The sequence below is a fragment of the Tasmannia lanceolata genome, unplaced genomic scaffold (assembly GCF_043159265.1).
Source record: "Tasmannia lanceolata isolate RefF3 unplaced genomic scaffold, GAP_Taslan_0.1 ptg000012l, whole genome shotgun sequence".
Classification (NCBI taxonomy): domain Eukaryota; kingdom Viridiplantae; phylum Streptophyta; class Magnoliopsida; order Canellales; family Winteraceae; genus Tasmannia; species Tasmannia lanceolata.
Genome location: NW_027518689.1, coordinates 34590500 through 34606788, shown reverse-complemented (window position 1 = coordinate 34606788; position 16289 = coordinate 34590500). Strand labels below are relative to the sequence as shown.

General features: G+C 39.8%; 1 protein-coding gene across 1 annotated transcript; it reads left to right on the top strand.

The window, feature by feature from the left end:
* The first annotated feature begins 6180 nt into the window (after positions 1 to 6180).
* Positions 6181 to 7687, top strand: LOC143888751 (polygalacturonase-1 non-catalytic subunit beta-like). The gene is made up of 2 exons (XM_077393166.1): positions 6181 to 6713; positions 7007 to 7687. The coding sequence occupies exons 1-2, from the start codon at positions 6332 to 6334 to the stop codon at positions 7141 to 7143; spliced, it is 519 nt and encodes a 172-aa protein (XP_077249281.1). The 5' UTR covers positions 6181 to 6331; the 3' UTR covers positions 7144 to 7687.
* Positions 7688 to 16289: the final 8602 nt, after the last annotated feature.

The window sequence follows — 16289 nt, the reverse complement described above, 5'->3', positions numbered from 1 at the left end:
ATAAAAAAAAGTTTTTTTGGTTTAAATTTCGGGCAAAAACAAAATTTCAGCCGAAATTCCGAAATTTTGGCATGAATTCCGAAATTTCGGCCAAAATAAATGACCGTTTCGGGGAAAGTCCATTTCGGTGTCGGTCATTTCGGTCCAAAATTTAAAACCATGCTTGTAGACCCTAATTTATCATGAAGAAAAATTCGTAACAGCCAGACATGGCCTAAGGGAATGCAAAATATAACATTTTGATCAATTTTTATGACGGTCATCGGACAACCTTTTGCTGGCTGAACTCGCCTCCGATATTGTATTGGTCAGGTAGAGAGACCGCGATAAGGAGGTGGTTGCATATCATGTCCTCGATAGTTATTAAATATTTCTCTGAAAAAGTATTTCTTAATTATGATTATTTTGGTCATTGTCTAGAAAGCTATATTTGGCCATCACATTGACAGGCTACCCCTCGTGTGATGTTGATTGAGGCGACGACGGAGTTTGCATTTTCTGTTCTAGGGAAGACGGCAAGGGTTTCTACAACGGAAAATTAAAATTAAAAAAATTTTAATTTTTATTCCTTTGCAAAATTTCAGCCGAAATTTTGGCCCCAATAAATGACATTTCGAGCGTCATTATCTAATTTCAACCGAAATTTCGGTTTCATGGTTCTGGGCACCTTAATTTAAATAAATCAATGCAATCGGGTTTTTTTTATGGGGGTAGATCCTGGCACTATATTAATTCTTGGGTTTTTTTATACTACGGAATTTGCTAGGAAATTTCGTAGAAAGGCATTTCGCGTTGCACCAGAGAACAGCCCCAAAGTCGCACTTGCAGACATGGTTTAAAATTTCGGTTTCGGTACTGGTTTCAGACCCTTGGAATTTTGAAGTTTGCGCCGAAAATTTGAAATTTCAGTCAAATCCGGTACCACAAAGAAAAGGGTATTTTATTTAATATTAAATTTCGGCCAAATTACCGAAATTTTGGCCCAAAATTTCTGTAAAATATTAAAATAATAATTTTGGTTTAAATTTTGGGCAAAAATGAAATTTCGGCCGAAATTCCGAAATTTTGGCCTGAATTCCGAAATTTCGGCTGAAATAAATGACCGTTTCGGGGAAAGGCCATTTTGGTGTCGGTCTCCACCGAAATCCGAAATTTCGGTCCAAAATTTAAAACCATGCTTGCAGACACTAATTTATCATGAAGAAAAATTCGTAACAGCCAGACATGGCCTAAGGGAATGCAAAATATAACATTTTGATCATTTTTTATGACGGTCATCGGACAACCTTTTGCTGGCTGAACTCGCCACCGATATTGTATTGGTCAGGTAGAGAGACCGCGATAAGGAGGTGGTTGCATATCATGTCCTCGATAGTTATTAAATATTTCTCTGAAAAAGTATTTCTTAATTATGATTATTTTGGTCATTGTCTAGAAAGCTATATTTGGCCATCACATTGACAGGCTACCCCTCGTGTGATGTTGATTGAGGCGACGACGGAGTTTGCATTTTCTGTTCTAGGGAAGACGGCAAGGGTTTCTACAACGGAAAATTAAAATTAAAAAAATTTTAATTTTTATTCCTTTGCAAAATTTCAGCCGAAATTTTGGCCCCAATAAATGACATTTCGAGCGTCATTATCTAATTTCAACCGAAATTTCGGTTTCATGGTTCTGGGCACCTTAATTTAAATAAATCAATGCAATCGGGTTTTTTTTATGGGGGTAGATCCTGGCACTATATTAATTCTTGGGTTTTTTTATACTACGGAATTTGCTAGGAAATTTCGTAGAAAGGCATTTCGCGTTGCACCAGAGAACAGCCCCAAAGTCGCACTTGCAGACATGGTTTAAAATTTCGGTTTCGGTACTGGTTTCAGACCCTTGGAATTTTGAAGTTTGCGCCGAAAATTTGAAATTTCAGTCAAATCCGGTACCACAAAGAAAAGGGTATTTTATTTAATATTAAATTTCGGCCAAATTACCGAAATTTTGGCCCAAATTTCGGCCCAAAATTTCGATAAAATATTAAAATAATAAAAAAAAAGTTTTTTTGGTTTAAATTTCGGGCAAAAACGAAATTTCGGCCCAAATTCCAAAATTTTGGCCTGAATTCCGAAGTTTCGCCCGAAATAAATGACTGTTTCGGGGAAAGGCCATTTTGGTGTCCACCGAAATCCGAAATTTCGGTCCAAAATTTAAAACCATGCTTGCAGACACTAATTTATCATGAAGAAAAATTCGTAACAGCCAGACATGGCCTAAGGGAATGCAAAATATAACATTTTGATCATTTTTTATGACGGTCATCGGACAACCTTTTGCTGGCTGAACTCGCCTCCGATATTGTATTGGTCAGGTAGAGAGACCGCGATAAGGAGGTGGTTCCATATCATGTCCTCGATAGTTATTAAATATTTCTCAGAAAAATTATTTCTTAATTATGATTATTTTGGTCATTGTCTTGAAAGCTGTATTTGGCCATTACATCGACAGGCTACCCCTCGTGTGATGTCGATTGAGGCGACGACGGAGTTTGCATTTTCTGTTCTAGGGAAGACGGCAAGGGTTTCTACAACGGAAAATTAAAATTAAAAAAATTTTAATTTTTATTCCTTTGCAAAATTTCAGCCGAAATTTCGGCCCCAATAAATGACATTTCGAGCGTCATTATCTAATTTCAACCGAAATTTCGGTTTCGTGGCTCTGGGCACCTTAATTTAAATAAATAAATGCAATCGGGTATTTTTTTTATGGGGGTAGATCCTGCCACTATCTTAATTCTTGGGTTTTTTTATACTACGAAATTTGCTAGGGAATTTCGTAGTAAGGCATTTCGCGTTGCACCAGAGAACAGCCCCAAAGTCGCACTTGCAGACATGGTTTAAAATTTCGGTTTGGGTATTGGTTTCAGACCCTTGGAATTTTGAAATTTGCGCCGAAAATTTGAAATTTCAGTCAAAATCCGGTACCACAAAGAAAAGGGTATTTCATTTAATATTAAATTTCGGCCAAATTACCGAAATTTTGGCCTGAATTCCGAAATTTCGGCCGAAATAAATGACTGTTTCGGGGAAAGGCCATTTCGGTGTCGGTCTCCACCGAAATCCGAAATTTCGGTCCAAAATTTAAAACCATGCTTGCAGACACTAATGTATCATGAAGAAAAATTCGTAACAGCCATACATGGCCTAAGGGAATGCAAAATATAACATTTTGATCATTTTTTATCACGGTCATCGGACAACCTTTTGCTGGCTGAAATCGCCTGCGATATTGTATTTTTCAGGTAGAGAGACCGCGACAAGGAGGTGGTTGCATATCATATCCTCGGTAGTTATTAAATATTTCTCTAAAAAATTATTTCTTAATTATGATTATTTTGGTCATTGTCTTGAAAGCTGTATTTGGCCATCACATCGACAGTGCTCTTTCTTGTCTTCTTGCACCTGTCACTCTTGTAAAGCCATGCTCTTTTAATCCATAGAAGGTTTCAAATAACCAAGGGGCCTATGATCATGCAACCCAAGTTTTCTTATTTACATTTGTTTTTTATTTTTGGCTAAGCTGGAGAAATGTGCAAACCTCTTCTTATTGCCAAAGGTTTTTACTTACAGGGAGGTAGTTAGAGTCTTTACGAGTGTGTGGTGTAGTGTTGTTTGTTAATAAAAGAGTGTTGCTGTAATGGGAATGGGGGGAATTATCTTATCAATGCTATAAGCAATTGGAGGTTGGTTCTCCTTTCTTGATTTCAAAATAGGTAAGACCATGCAAAGAGAGCTTAGGTATGTATCTGCAGAGAATATCCAAGGCCATTTGGACTCTACTGTCCGCAATACTCGATCCAGTGACCAAGTACGTAACAAAAAACTAATCCTGAGCACGACAAACTTGGTCACGTGCTAAAAGAATATGAGCCACGAGAGCTTTTCCTGACCTAATAATCCAAATCTACAGCAAATCTTAGAGAAGGAGGCGGGCCCCACATATTTATCATTTACTATTTTACTCTAGGCGCATACCTATTTTTCACGTCCACCCCTCTTTAGATTTTTTTTTTTTTTAATCACAAAACGTCAAGCATGTGGCCCACAAGATTTATGAACGGATTTTCCTAACAAAAGGAAGGGTTTTCTTCTGTGGATCCCCTCTTGTTCCTGTGAAGCCCTTAATTACTCTAAGCTCGTTCATAGTTTTGATCATTTACACGAAGTGGACGGTTGCTAACAAAATCTACACAATCTACACGATTGTACATCAATCAGTCTAAATTACATCTTATGACTTTATGAGTCCATACCCCAACTGTATGAAATTTGGACCGGCCTAAGTTGGGGCCCACCTAAGAATAGGGGTGCTACTCGGGTCAGGTTGGATCGGGTTGAGGCCAACCCGGTTTAGCTACCCTTCAACCCCTAACCCAACCCAACCCAACCCAACCTAACCATCAGGTTGATGATGGCAACCCTAACCCAACCACCCTCTAAATCTCTCAATCCTAGCCAAACCCATCTTAACTGAAATCGGTTTGGGTTGAGTCAGGTTGGGTTCCTGTTCACCTAAGAGATACACATAACTTAGAGAAAATCATTATAAAATTAGAGGACGTGGTCTCGGGTTCGGGTCAGGTTCGGTTGCCAAAGCCTCAGCCCTAACCCAACTTGAAATTAAATTCCCATCCCTAACTCAACCAAAGGAAATGCCAATAAACCCTAGTCAAAATGGGGTTGAACCATCTAAAAAGACCAATAATGCAATAAAAAAAAGCCAATCATGTTCCTGCCAACACGACATAATCCATCACAAGGCCATGAGAGGTAGGCAATAATTCAAATCTTGAACAGGTGATAAAAAAAAAATGCCAAGTCCGGGGAGGGTCCCATATTTTTATCCTAATAGCCATTAATGGAACTTTGGAGATTTTTGGAAGAAGTCGAGAGACTTCACTAAGAGTCATGGTTTTAAGTTTCAACCGAAATTTCGGATTTCGGTGGAGACCGACACCGAAACCACTAAAAACCGAAACAGTCATTTATTTCGGCCGAAATTTTGGTTTTTCTAAAATTTGACCCAAAATATCTGTTTTTTTTAATATTTAATTTAATAATTCACCGAAATTTCGACCGAAATTGCCGAAATTTAATATTGAAGAAAATATTAATTTCGATTTTTGTACCAGATTTCGAGGTCCAAAACCGGTACCGAAACCGAAATTTTAAACCTTGCTCAGAGCAATGGGGTTAATCTGGTCATTTGGGCCGAAATCCTCCATTTTATTCTCGTTCTTGCTTTCTTTGCTACCAATTAAGCAGCTTCATTCTGGAAGAGATCGAGAAACATTTCTAACAGGAGATGGTCTCTATAGTTCACGCGCGTAGGGAGAGGCCTGAGAACAAAAGCTAATATTTTTTAATTGCATATAACCCACGTGGACCAATGGTTGTTCGTTTGTCCCTGGCAAACCTCAGCTATTTATTTAATGTTCTTTAAAATTCCCTTCTCATACACACTTTGTTGGGCATAGTATGAAGTTCCTTCAACGCCTATTCCTCTTCATAATCTCCTCAGTCTCCTCCCTCAACCCTTTCTCCCCAAAAGCATCTCTCCTCCGCCACTGGGCCCGCCTCTTTCCCTCTAATCAAATCCCATCCATCCTCCTCTCCCATCCATCCTCCTCTCCAAATCCTCACCCTTAAACACAACCCAACTCGCCCTCTTCTCCAATTACATAGACTCTCACACCCTCTCTTCCCACATCCTCTCTTTCTGTTCCTCTGCAAACCTTTTCTGCGACCTCAAAGACCCCGCTAACATCACTCTCAACGATGCCGGAGATGACATCTTCTTCGGCTACAATAATAATAAACAGTTCGCCAGCTACCAGAAGGACAACAATGCCGGATCTGCCATTTTCACTTCGTACAAATCCATCAGCAACCTCCAACCCAACGACTTCTCTACATATGGTGCAGATGGCAATGGTGACCAGGTCACATTCACATTCTACTCAGAAAACTCCACTGTCGTCAAAACCGGCTTCAAGGATTACGGATCCGGCGCAAATAGCGCACTTGGACTGTATACGTCCTACGCGAAGCAGTCCAATGATGTCACAAATGACTTCAAGATCTACAACAAGAGCGGGAATGGAGCGCTCGACGCCTTTAGAGGATATGGACTTTCCGGCAACGTCGTTCGGAATGACTTCGGTTCGTATGACGGCGAAGGAAGCAGTGGGTTGGAGCTGTTTGAAAACTATGGCGACGGATCGTAGGAGTCTGTCAACAGATTCCGTTCGTACGGGAAGGGATCCAATGCCAACGAGTTTTTCATGAACTACGGCAATACGTCGTTCCCTTCGAAGAGCGATTTTGGGGAGTACGGGAAAGATGCCGGTGGAAATCCGTCGGCGAGGTTTTCACAGTACGTCGGGAATGACACTAATTTTAAAACTCATACGACTTTTTCTGACTACTTGAATGCTACCGGACTCCGGCAGAGTCAGTTTAAGGTGGAGGCCGGGAAGTTTTTCCGGCAAGAGAATCTTGTGGAGGGGAAAAGGATTCCGATGCCGGATATAAGGGACAAAATGCCGAAGAGATCTTTCCTTCCAAGGATTCTTGCGGATAAGTTCCCTTTCAGCTCGTCGAGGTTGCCAGAGCTGGTGAAAATGTTAGCCGCCGACGGAATAGAGCCGGTGGTGGTGAAAACAATTTGAACGGCCGGCAGTGAAAGACGAGACAAAGCGGTGTGTGACATCCATCGAGGCGATGTCGGAGTTCGCATTTTCCGTTCTTGGGAAGACGGCAATGATTTCTACTACGGAAAATACGAAGGGATGGGGTAAAACTTTGGTGGTGGGGAGGAATGGGGGGAAGGTGACGAGGTCGGTGTCGTGCCACCAGAGCTTGTTTCCGTATTTGGTTTATTACTGTCATGAGGTGCCACGTGTGATGGTGTATGACGTGGAATTGTTGGATGAGAAGAGCGGGAAGGAGGTGAAAAGGGGTGGGGATTTGTCATTTGGATACTACGCAGTGGAGTGCCACGCACGCTGCTTTTGTGGTGTTGGGATCGAAGCCTGGGGAGATCGAGGTGTGCCATTGGATATTCGAGAATGATATAATTTGGGTTGCACGTTAGTTGGCCGTAGGCTGTGGGCCGGTTATTTTATGGGTCACACATTATCTGGGTGATCTAAACCATTCATTTGTTTGTCCCTGATGTAGGTAGGGTGTGCCCAGAAAATCCTGTCCATGGGATGATCGTAACCCTTTGATCGTGCTTTTCATTTTATGCCTCACAGATCGGAGGGTTACTATCATCAAATGGAGAAGATTTTCTGGACACTACATCAAAGCGTTTGGTAGTGTTTGGATTCGGGCATGGGCCCACATTATTTTGATGATCCAAAGCGTTCATTTGATGGGTCCTGATATAGATAGGGTGTGCCCAAAAAATCAGCTCCATCGGATCATCCTAACCCTTCAATCTATGGATGAGGGGGCAAACCTTAAACAAATTGAAACTACAGGAGTGTATTTGTCACATTTTAAACTATAGGGGTGGAAGTGGATATGTCAGAAACTAGAGGGGGTGTAAATGTAATTTTCCCAAAAAAAAATTAATTATTTACCCTACATCAATGTGTTTTGAATAGCATTTGGTTGGAGTGATGGTTAATGTTTGTAACACAATAAGCATGTTCTTTGTGGCAGAGTGGGTCACATATTACCGTATTTCTTTTTTGGGTAGGTAGGACTGGTTTTGGCGGACCCCAATTAACCAGTGTATTAATAATGAAAGCAAGGGATTTGCTAGCGTCCATCGCAAGAGGCATTTAACGGATGGGCTGTTGCATTAGCAGCTACCTACACAGGCTCACTTTTCAGCAGATTTTATCTTCATTCACTAGGTGGCTGCTCTCACATGCAACAGCCGCATCCGCGAAATGCCTTCTGCTATAGACGCTAGCAGAAAATGGAGGAGGGAGAGAAGAGATGATGATATGGTCTCACTTACATAAACAATCCTATTTGGATAGAAAATCTGCTGCACCATTGGCCTCATGCCAAGTGTGAGTTATGGACCATTGAGAAAGATTGGAGAGGATTTTATTGATCTTGGTGAGGACTGGAATTTTTTTCTACAGGCATTTGTAGTTTCCTTGAAAAACATTAACTGCGAGCTTTGAATCTGACTCAATCAAGACTTTATCAATATTGTTTCCGACTCCCATGAGAAAATCAGCAAGGATTGATTCTATTTCCAAGTTTTGAACAGGCTCCGGCGAGGTGTCGATAGAAAAACAGTCTAGAATTTGCCCTTCATGATCTCTGAGGATGCCTCCAGGAGGAGCATTTCCACACCAGGGCAGACTAACTGAAGGGTCCGAATTATGTTTTCCCATGGGATTCTGAGTGCATCCAAAACTTAAATCATTCGTGGTGCCAAAACTAAGGCTCCAAAATATTAGACTTAAAATTAAGGGTCCACATATCAGTCCAAACACCCACACCCACTTGGTGGACCTAACCTTGATATCCCAGAGTGTTGAAGCATCAATGATCAACTAACACCAACTCCAACAAGCTTAAGCTTTTGGAGTAATTGGTTGCCACATGTAAGCCCGTGCTGTACAACCCTTAAAAGAGGGGCCACGCGTGAGGGGGAGTGTTGAGTATAAAAGACTAAATAACGCCTTCTCCAACAGCTTAAGCTTTTGGAGCAATTGGTTTTTTTCACACACCTAAAGTTTTACTTTGTTTAAATGATCTTAACCGTTCGATTTAAGAGCTACATTTATCCACATTCAATGGCAAAAAATTGTTGATCTCAACATCTAGTTAACACATTTTCGTTATTGACATGAGAGAATATCCGAGGTGAGCCCACTAAGTAGATGGAATGGATCTTTTGAAGTTTGGACCCACCATGCATCCATCATCAATATATTACAATAGGTGTCACATTTGATCGATCATTGATATCATGGCCAATAATGTGAGATTATTTTGATGAAAATTAGAAATGGGATAAGCAGGTAAGTCTGGTTGGCTTAAGTGACGTGAATCCAATGGGACACTCATACTATTGGTAGTATTCCTCTTAAAATGTGATAATGTGAGATTATTTTATCAAACCCAAGCAACTCATGGATGTGATCAAAATAAAACCAAATACAAGAGGAAAAAGGAAGAAGCAAAACACAAGATAACAGGAACCACTTCAATAGAATTTCATATATGGAGACTTCCGCATGGTTTTATGAGGTACTATCCAAAACAATTTTGATAGACTTCGTCACAATGAGACACCCACATGGCCATGGAACCTATTGGGAAAACTGTCCTTAATTTGAGATCCTCCCTCAAACAGAAGGAAGCAATAGTGATGTTGAGTTTGGTTCCCAATAATATAAATCTTGAGGAAGGCAAACATCTAGTAAACGCAATTGATCGGATCTAGAGATAAAATCGACTTGAAGGGCATCACAAGCAAACTTTTCTCGAACAAAATGATTGTCAACTTTAATATGTTTTATCCAAGCCTATAGAATCGGGTTGCCTGTGAGATAGGTGGCTCCTATATTATCACAAAAGTGTAACTAAGGGTGTCACTCCCTGGCCCCACACTGTGCAGGATTCTGGGTCGCAACCCGCCTCGGTTTCGTTTCCCACAGGAAAATGCATCTATCCAGGGAGATGAGAAATCCACATATATAGCCCAATAACTTTTCCTCCCTTTCGGATGTGGGATCTCACAATCCACCCCCCTTAGGGCCCAGCGTCCTCACTGGCACACCGTACTGGATGGGAGGTCTCGCTCCGACGGGGAGGGTAGATGACTCAGAACCAGACAATATCTACACAGTGAGGTTGGGGCGTGACAGAGGGTGAATAAGAAAAATGTCGAGATCACCCACAAGATGTTAAATCCAACAAAGGTCGGTCATGGAGATCACCTAGACAGTATTATGCTTCACTGCTCATACAGGACACAGTTGGTTGCTTTATGGAACACCATGATATCAAATTGAGACCAAAAAATTCGCAAGTACCTATAGTATAATAACGATTAATCGAAAACATAACCCATGAGAGATAGTGCTCACAAGTACCTATAGTATAATAATGATTAGTCGAAAACATAACCCATGAGAGATAGTGCCTTTAGAATACATTTAACGGCAAGAGGAATCCAAAACAAGATTCATGGAAGATAGCATCTATATCACGATGAGTACTTTATATAACACCTCCGATGGAAAGATGGCACTCCACCCTCAAAATATGAAACCATTGATCAAGGAGATTGGATTTAGAGTGATAATCATGGGTTATGAGGACATTAACTTATGCAGCCTCGTCTTTCTCTCCTCTCTCTCAAAAAAGTATGGGAAGGACTATTTCATCTGCACTAGGCCTGCCTTGTTTGAAGATTTCAACAGTTCAATTGAGACCCAATATGAAGAACTCGTAAACCCTTCCACAGCCGCTCAACACCTCTTGCGCATAAAATAATCTGTATGAGATGATCCTTGCCCTCTTATCTATAGACGGACGACACCATATATAAATCTCTATAGATCGAAGAGTTAAGATCATCCTATGGAGATAAATTTTGGGAAAAAGCATATTTACATTAGATCCCAACAAATGAATGGTTTGGCCCCAATAATTTTTTAATAAATACATGTTATGTTATGTGATGTTTGTATATATGTAGGTATGCATATATTTTTTTAAAATAGAGCGGGGCCCACCTTGTTCAAATATCTAACCATTTGGTTATTGGGCACCAACTTTAATAGGCCATATCCGAAAATCATCTCTATGGGATGATCCTAACTGTCTGATCTTTAGAGATTTTTATATAGTGAAGTTTATCTACAGATTAGAGGATTAGGATCATCCTACGGTGATGATTTTTGGGGTACAATCTATTTACATTGGGGCCCAACATATGAATGGTTTGGATCTTCAAACAAGGTGGTAGTAGGTACCACCATTGTTGCAAAAGGAAGTATTACATTAAAAATGACATTTTGAGATACAAAAATTCTATTCCGTAGCTGGATCAAGACATTTTACCCATTTTAATTTATACCATACCCAAGAAACACACAATATTGATGAGCACGAAACTCAAACTTGCGGCGATTGCAAGGGGCCAAATAAGGGTAGCATTACATCCAAGTACACGAAGAAAAGCATAGTCTAGGGTATTCTTGAATAGAAGCTCACAGGGGCCAAGATGGTAGCCAATTGATGATGTATGTACTAGTGTGTAAGGCCGCATCCCTGTATTATTTTGGAAGATTGGCGTAGTTCATAACAACTGTTAGAGTAATTAGGTCAAGCAAGAGGTTGCTTGAAGCATTACACCCAAGGTATCTAATTTGGAATACCAAGTTTGTTGCCTCCAGCCCCTATATATATATATATATATATATACACTAGGGTTTTAATAGGTTAGTGGGCTCTAGCCCAAATAGGCCCACTACACCGGTCCATTATCTTATTGGGCTTATATTAGAACATACATGGGTTATATTATATACCCAACAATCTCCTCCTATGTTCTACATATAGCACAATCCAATAGATAGATAGTGTAATGTTCAAAACAAAATATTGAAACATCCACATCACCATATGGTCTATATCATAAAAGATCTGTAATCCAACTGAAAACACGAATCCTTTTATGACAAACTAAGAGTTTTAGATATACAACAAGCTAAACTCAACCAAAAGGTAGTTTCACATATAAGTGAACCCCACTGATCTTAGAGGAATTCATTCATGGGGTATGATTCTCATCGAGATCCAAAATAAAGTTCCACAAAAAAGTGAACTCTATACATACTGAAATAAAAGCATAGTCTTTATGACTTTAGAAGATTTAAGTAAGTCATCTTCATCAAAGTCCAAATCAAGACAAGCTCCTCCTTTTTCGCCAATCCCTGTGAATTACCAAATATGGATTTCATAAAAATGAATCCAATCATTTGTGTAAAACACTAAAGTATCTAGTTCTACCTGAAGAAGAACTTAGTACAATTCCATAATTCACGAAAGTATCTAGTTTTACCTGAAGAAGAACTTAGTACAATTCCAAAATGACTGAAAAAGTATCAGTATCACTCTCATCATAAGCATCATTGTCAAGTTCAATAAAGAACAAGACCTAAACAGCTTCATTTGCAAATAACCATTCCTAATTGTCAAGTTTCAATAAAGAACAAAACCAAATAGTTTCTTTTGCAAAGAACCATTTCATGTTTTTTTTTTGTTGGAATGTTACAGTAATATTATCCATATTTGAGTTAAGCTGTATCATCAAGTTTGGAATGCACAACCTTTCCCAAAAAAGGACATGTCATCAAATGTGGAATAACATACAACAACTGTAAACATCATCGAAACATATCAAGTGCCTATCTTAGCCAAAACAGAGGAAGATTCGAAAAATTCAAAATAACATGGATGTAGGTTAAGACATGTTTACACGGTCTTTAACCCCATCTCCTCCACAATTTTGAATATTCGATCTTGTGGTCAGTCCCTGTTGTGAGAGCTTCAGCCTATTATCCTTCGATTTCGAATCAATCAAAGTGATAATCCCGTGTTCTTGAGATAATTCAGCATATGGCCTGTTGCAGCCTAAGATGTCTCCTCTTACCATTAAAGAGTGAGTTCTTCACAACCATTGTTGTAGCTTGATTATCACATAACACACATAAGGAACTAATCCTTAACCCACTAAAGAACTAATCTTCAATCGGGTCAGTGAAATGCCATAACCATAATCAGATTCTTTATCCCTTAGCTTTCATCTATAGCTGAAGTTAGGGCATAAAGTTCCAATTCGACTTCCACACAACAACAATAAATTTGCTGTCATTTGATTCTGAGCCCCATGATACATCAGAATAAACTTCCACAATAAGTGGATGGCCACCATAGTTCAGAGCATACTCTTGAGTACACGAAAGGTATCTCATCAGCCTCATAAGGGCATTTCTATCCTCATGGCCAGGAGTGCTAGGAAAACGACTCAGCATGCCAACTATAAAGGCTATGTCTGGCCTAGTGCAACACAAAACAGACATGAGATTACCTATCAGTTTAGAATAATCTAACTGGCTTACACTGTCTCTTCCTTAAAGATCAGCTTCGTGGTATAATTAAAATGGTGTCTCAATCGGTTTGCACTCACCGCATCCTCAAAAGGAAAGTAGTTTTTCATATAATGGGCTAGGCCAAGGGTGATTCCTTGCCTTTCAAAACTTACTTTCATACCAAGAATGGTGTTAACAACACCCAGATCTTTTCATGTCGAATTCTTTACCCAAGGTTAGATTCACATTACTCATTACAGAGAGAGATTAGAAACAAGAATCAACATCTACATACAAGCAAATAATCATGACCGTATTCGACACAAAACGATAGTAAAGGCATTTATCCGAGTAATTTGTCAGAAACCCAAAGCTCTTTACTACTTTGTCAAAAAAAAATTTATGCCACAATTTAGGTGCTTGTTTAAGACTATAACAAACATTATATAATTACATACAAATATCTACTTACAGCCCATAGTCTTAGCCTCTTTTGACAAATCGACTAGCTGTCAAGCTATATTTTCTAACAGAGAGCTCATTTCATCATGAATGGCTTCTGCCCACAACATAGAGTCGCTAGATCTCATCACCTCCTGATAGGATGATGGATCATTCTCCAATTGGTAGGTCACAAACTCCTCACCAAATTCTTGGGTACTCTATCACATGGAGGAGCATATAGAGATTTAGGATGTGATTTGCAGTCAAAGCTGCCTCTCCCCAAATGCAACTAGGCATGCTAGCTGACATTAACATTGAGTTTAACACTTAAGTTAACGTCCTGTTCTTACACTCAGCTGTGCCATTTGATTGAGGCGAGAGAGGAGTAATAGTTTCAAGGATTACGCCCTGAGAGGCACAGAATTCCTTGAACCCTGTCAATGTGTATCTTCTCCTTCTCTATCACTCCTAACACTCACACTTGTCAAATGTAATTGACATATATAATGGTATCTTATGAGTATTAGTAAATTAGACCATTTTCTGATAGTGCACATGTCCCAATCGGTTGTGTAACAACTTAGGAGCAATTAGCGATGAACTATCCTAACTAACAGTCTCATTATCTAAACTCAAATCAAACATACCATCTATCAAATATGCACAATCAAAATAGTATGAGTTAACAATTAAAGTTACTCTACCACACATAAATGAAGTACATATGCCAGCATAGTCTAAAAGACTAATAAAAATTAAATTCTTTTGAAGAGCTAGAACTACTTTAACAATTTTTAAAGTTAGTATTTGTCCTGAAGAAATGACCAAGTTCGCAGTACCAGTATGAGTAATCTCTGCCTCTGCTCCGCTAGCCACTGTAACAGTCTCTTTCGCGGCAACAAGTGGCTCATGTTTCTAACCACCAATCTGAAGAAGGACTGGCCTTACCGTTGCCCAACATAGCAACAAAACTCTTAGGCTCAGTCTTTCCCACCATCATATGAGCTTCCTTCTGTTGTGTGTCAAATTTATACTGGTTAGGTAGCCTACAATCTTCCGCAAAGTGATCACATTTTTCACAGTTGTGGCGCTTGCCCTTCTTTTCTGGAAGATAGGCTTTTTGGCCTCCAACTTGGGATTGTCACTTTTAGGTGACTTGGATTTTCAAGGAAATTTCTTGGGATTTGTTACCGCGTTAGCAGCAGACTGTTGCTGTCTAACCATCTCCAAGTTATTCCTGGCTCGAGTCTCATTTTCGATTCGAATGAATCGTTTGAGATCATCCAGTCTCATTTGCACCTTTTTCATACATTTTATTTTTAAAAGAATGCCATTGAGATTCATCAACTTCTTCATTCGTGTCAGCAAAGGTACTCAAAACGGTGTAAAAACAATTCATATATTTTAGACCGAATTGAGTCTTTCACTTCCATGAATTAAACTCAGATTCACCAAAGGATTGAAGTTTGACCATCTCAAAGGGAATAGTAGTCTTTTCCATTTTAGGCTAACTACAAAAGTAAATATGAAAAGAGTGCACCTCATTTGTGTATCGCGAAAGCCGAAGCCAAATGGGTGAACCAAATTGCGTACCAAATCCAACAGCCAAGGTGAAAGCCTTCATCAACAGATAACCACCAAGGTAATAACCCAAACCCAACTGACAAATATTGGGATTTACAGGGGTGAACCAGAGAATAAAGAAACAGCCAAGGCCAAACCCGAGGCATTTAGGCTCATGCAAGAACTGGTGGCGAACCAAACAGATTCAAAAGAACCCAAACTGTCAACAAAACTGGTTGTAGAGAACTGGTCTAAAACCAGTTTCACAAACTGAACCAGTTGTAAAGTCTGAGAAAACTAGTTCCAAAAAACCAGCCACAAATGCCGCGAAGGTAACCAGTTAGAAACCGGCGGCTTGCATCAGTTGACAGTAATTTCTGAAAAGCAGATTTCTCGTCCTACTGTCTCATACCAATTATGTCTGAGAAGATCCACAAGAACCAGCTTACAAGACTACTTGGAACTGGCTGTAATTACTTTTGCGAGATGAGTGAATCAATCAATGGTTACAAGTTTCTCGCAGAAACCAGTTTCCAAATCGCAAAAACAATTACACAAACTGATTTCTCGCTCTTGTGCGCCAAATATCGCATAAAACCCTCCTAGGCACAAAATTTCCCAAAAGGTGATATTGCACACATCTGATATAGCGCATAGGTATCCTGTCCAAACAAGTGACAAATATCTCTGGTTCGAACCAAATAGCTCCAATAGATCAATCCACCAAGGGGATTTGGCTCCAACAATTGGATTCTGAAATTTCGCCGTCCATCACTAAAAAAAAAAAATTTCGACCACAAAGAACTTCCACAAGTTCAGCCCTTAGGAGCAGAGAGGTTACGGGCAACAAGATAGAGCCCATGATGAGTAAAAAAACCCCCCAAATCTCAGCCCTTGTTTCCACAACCGGTGGAACTGGCTTGCCAAAACACCAATCTCTTGTAGAGAAAGAGAGATAATTGCGCTCCACAAGAGTTTAGGGTTGCAAATAAGTTGGAGCTAGCAACTGGCCAAGGAATCTGAAGCTCTCGCCGATTAAGAATCCGAGAGAAACCCCCAACGATCCATTTTCATGCAATAAGCAACAGAATCCACCGTTTCCTTCAACGCCCAAACAAGAGAGTATTTGCAGAAAACCCACACAGGAACCCACGTC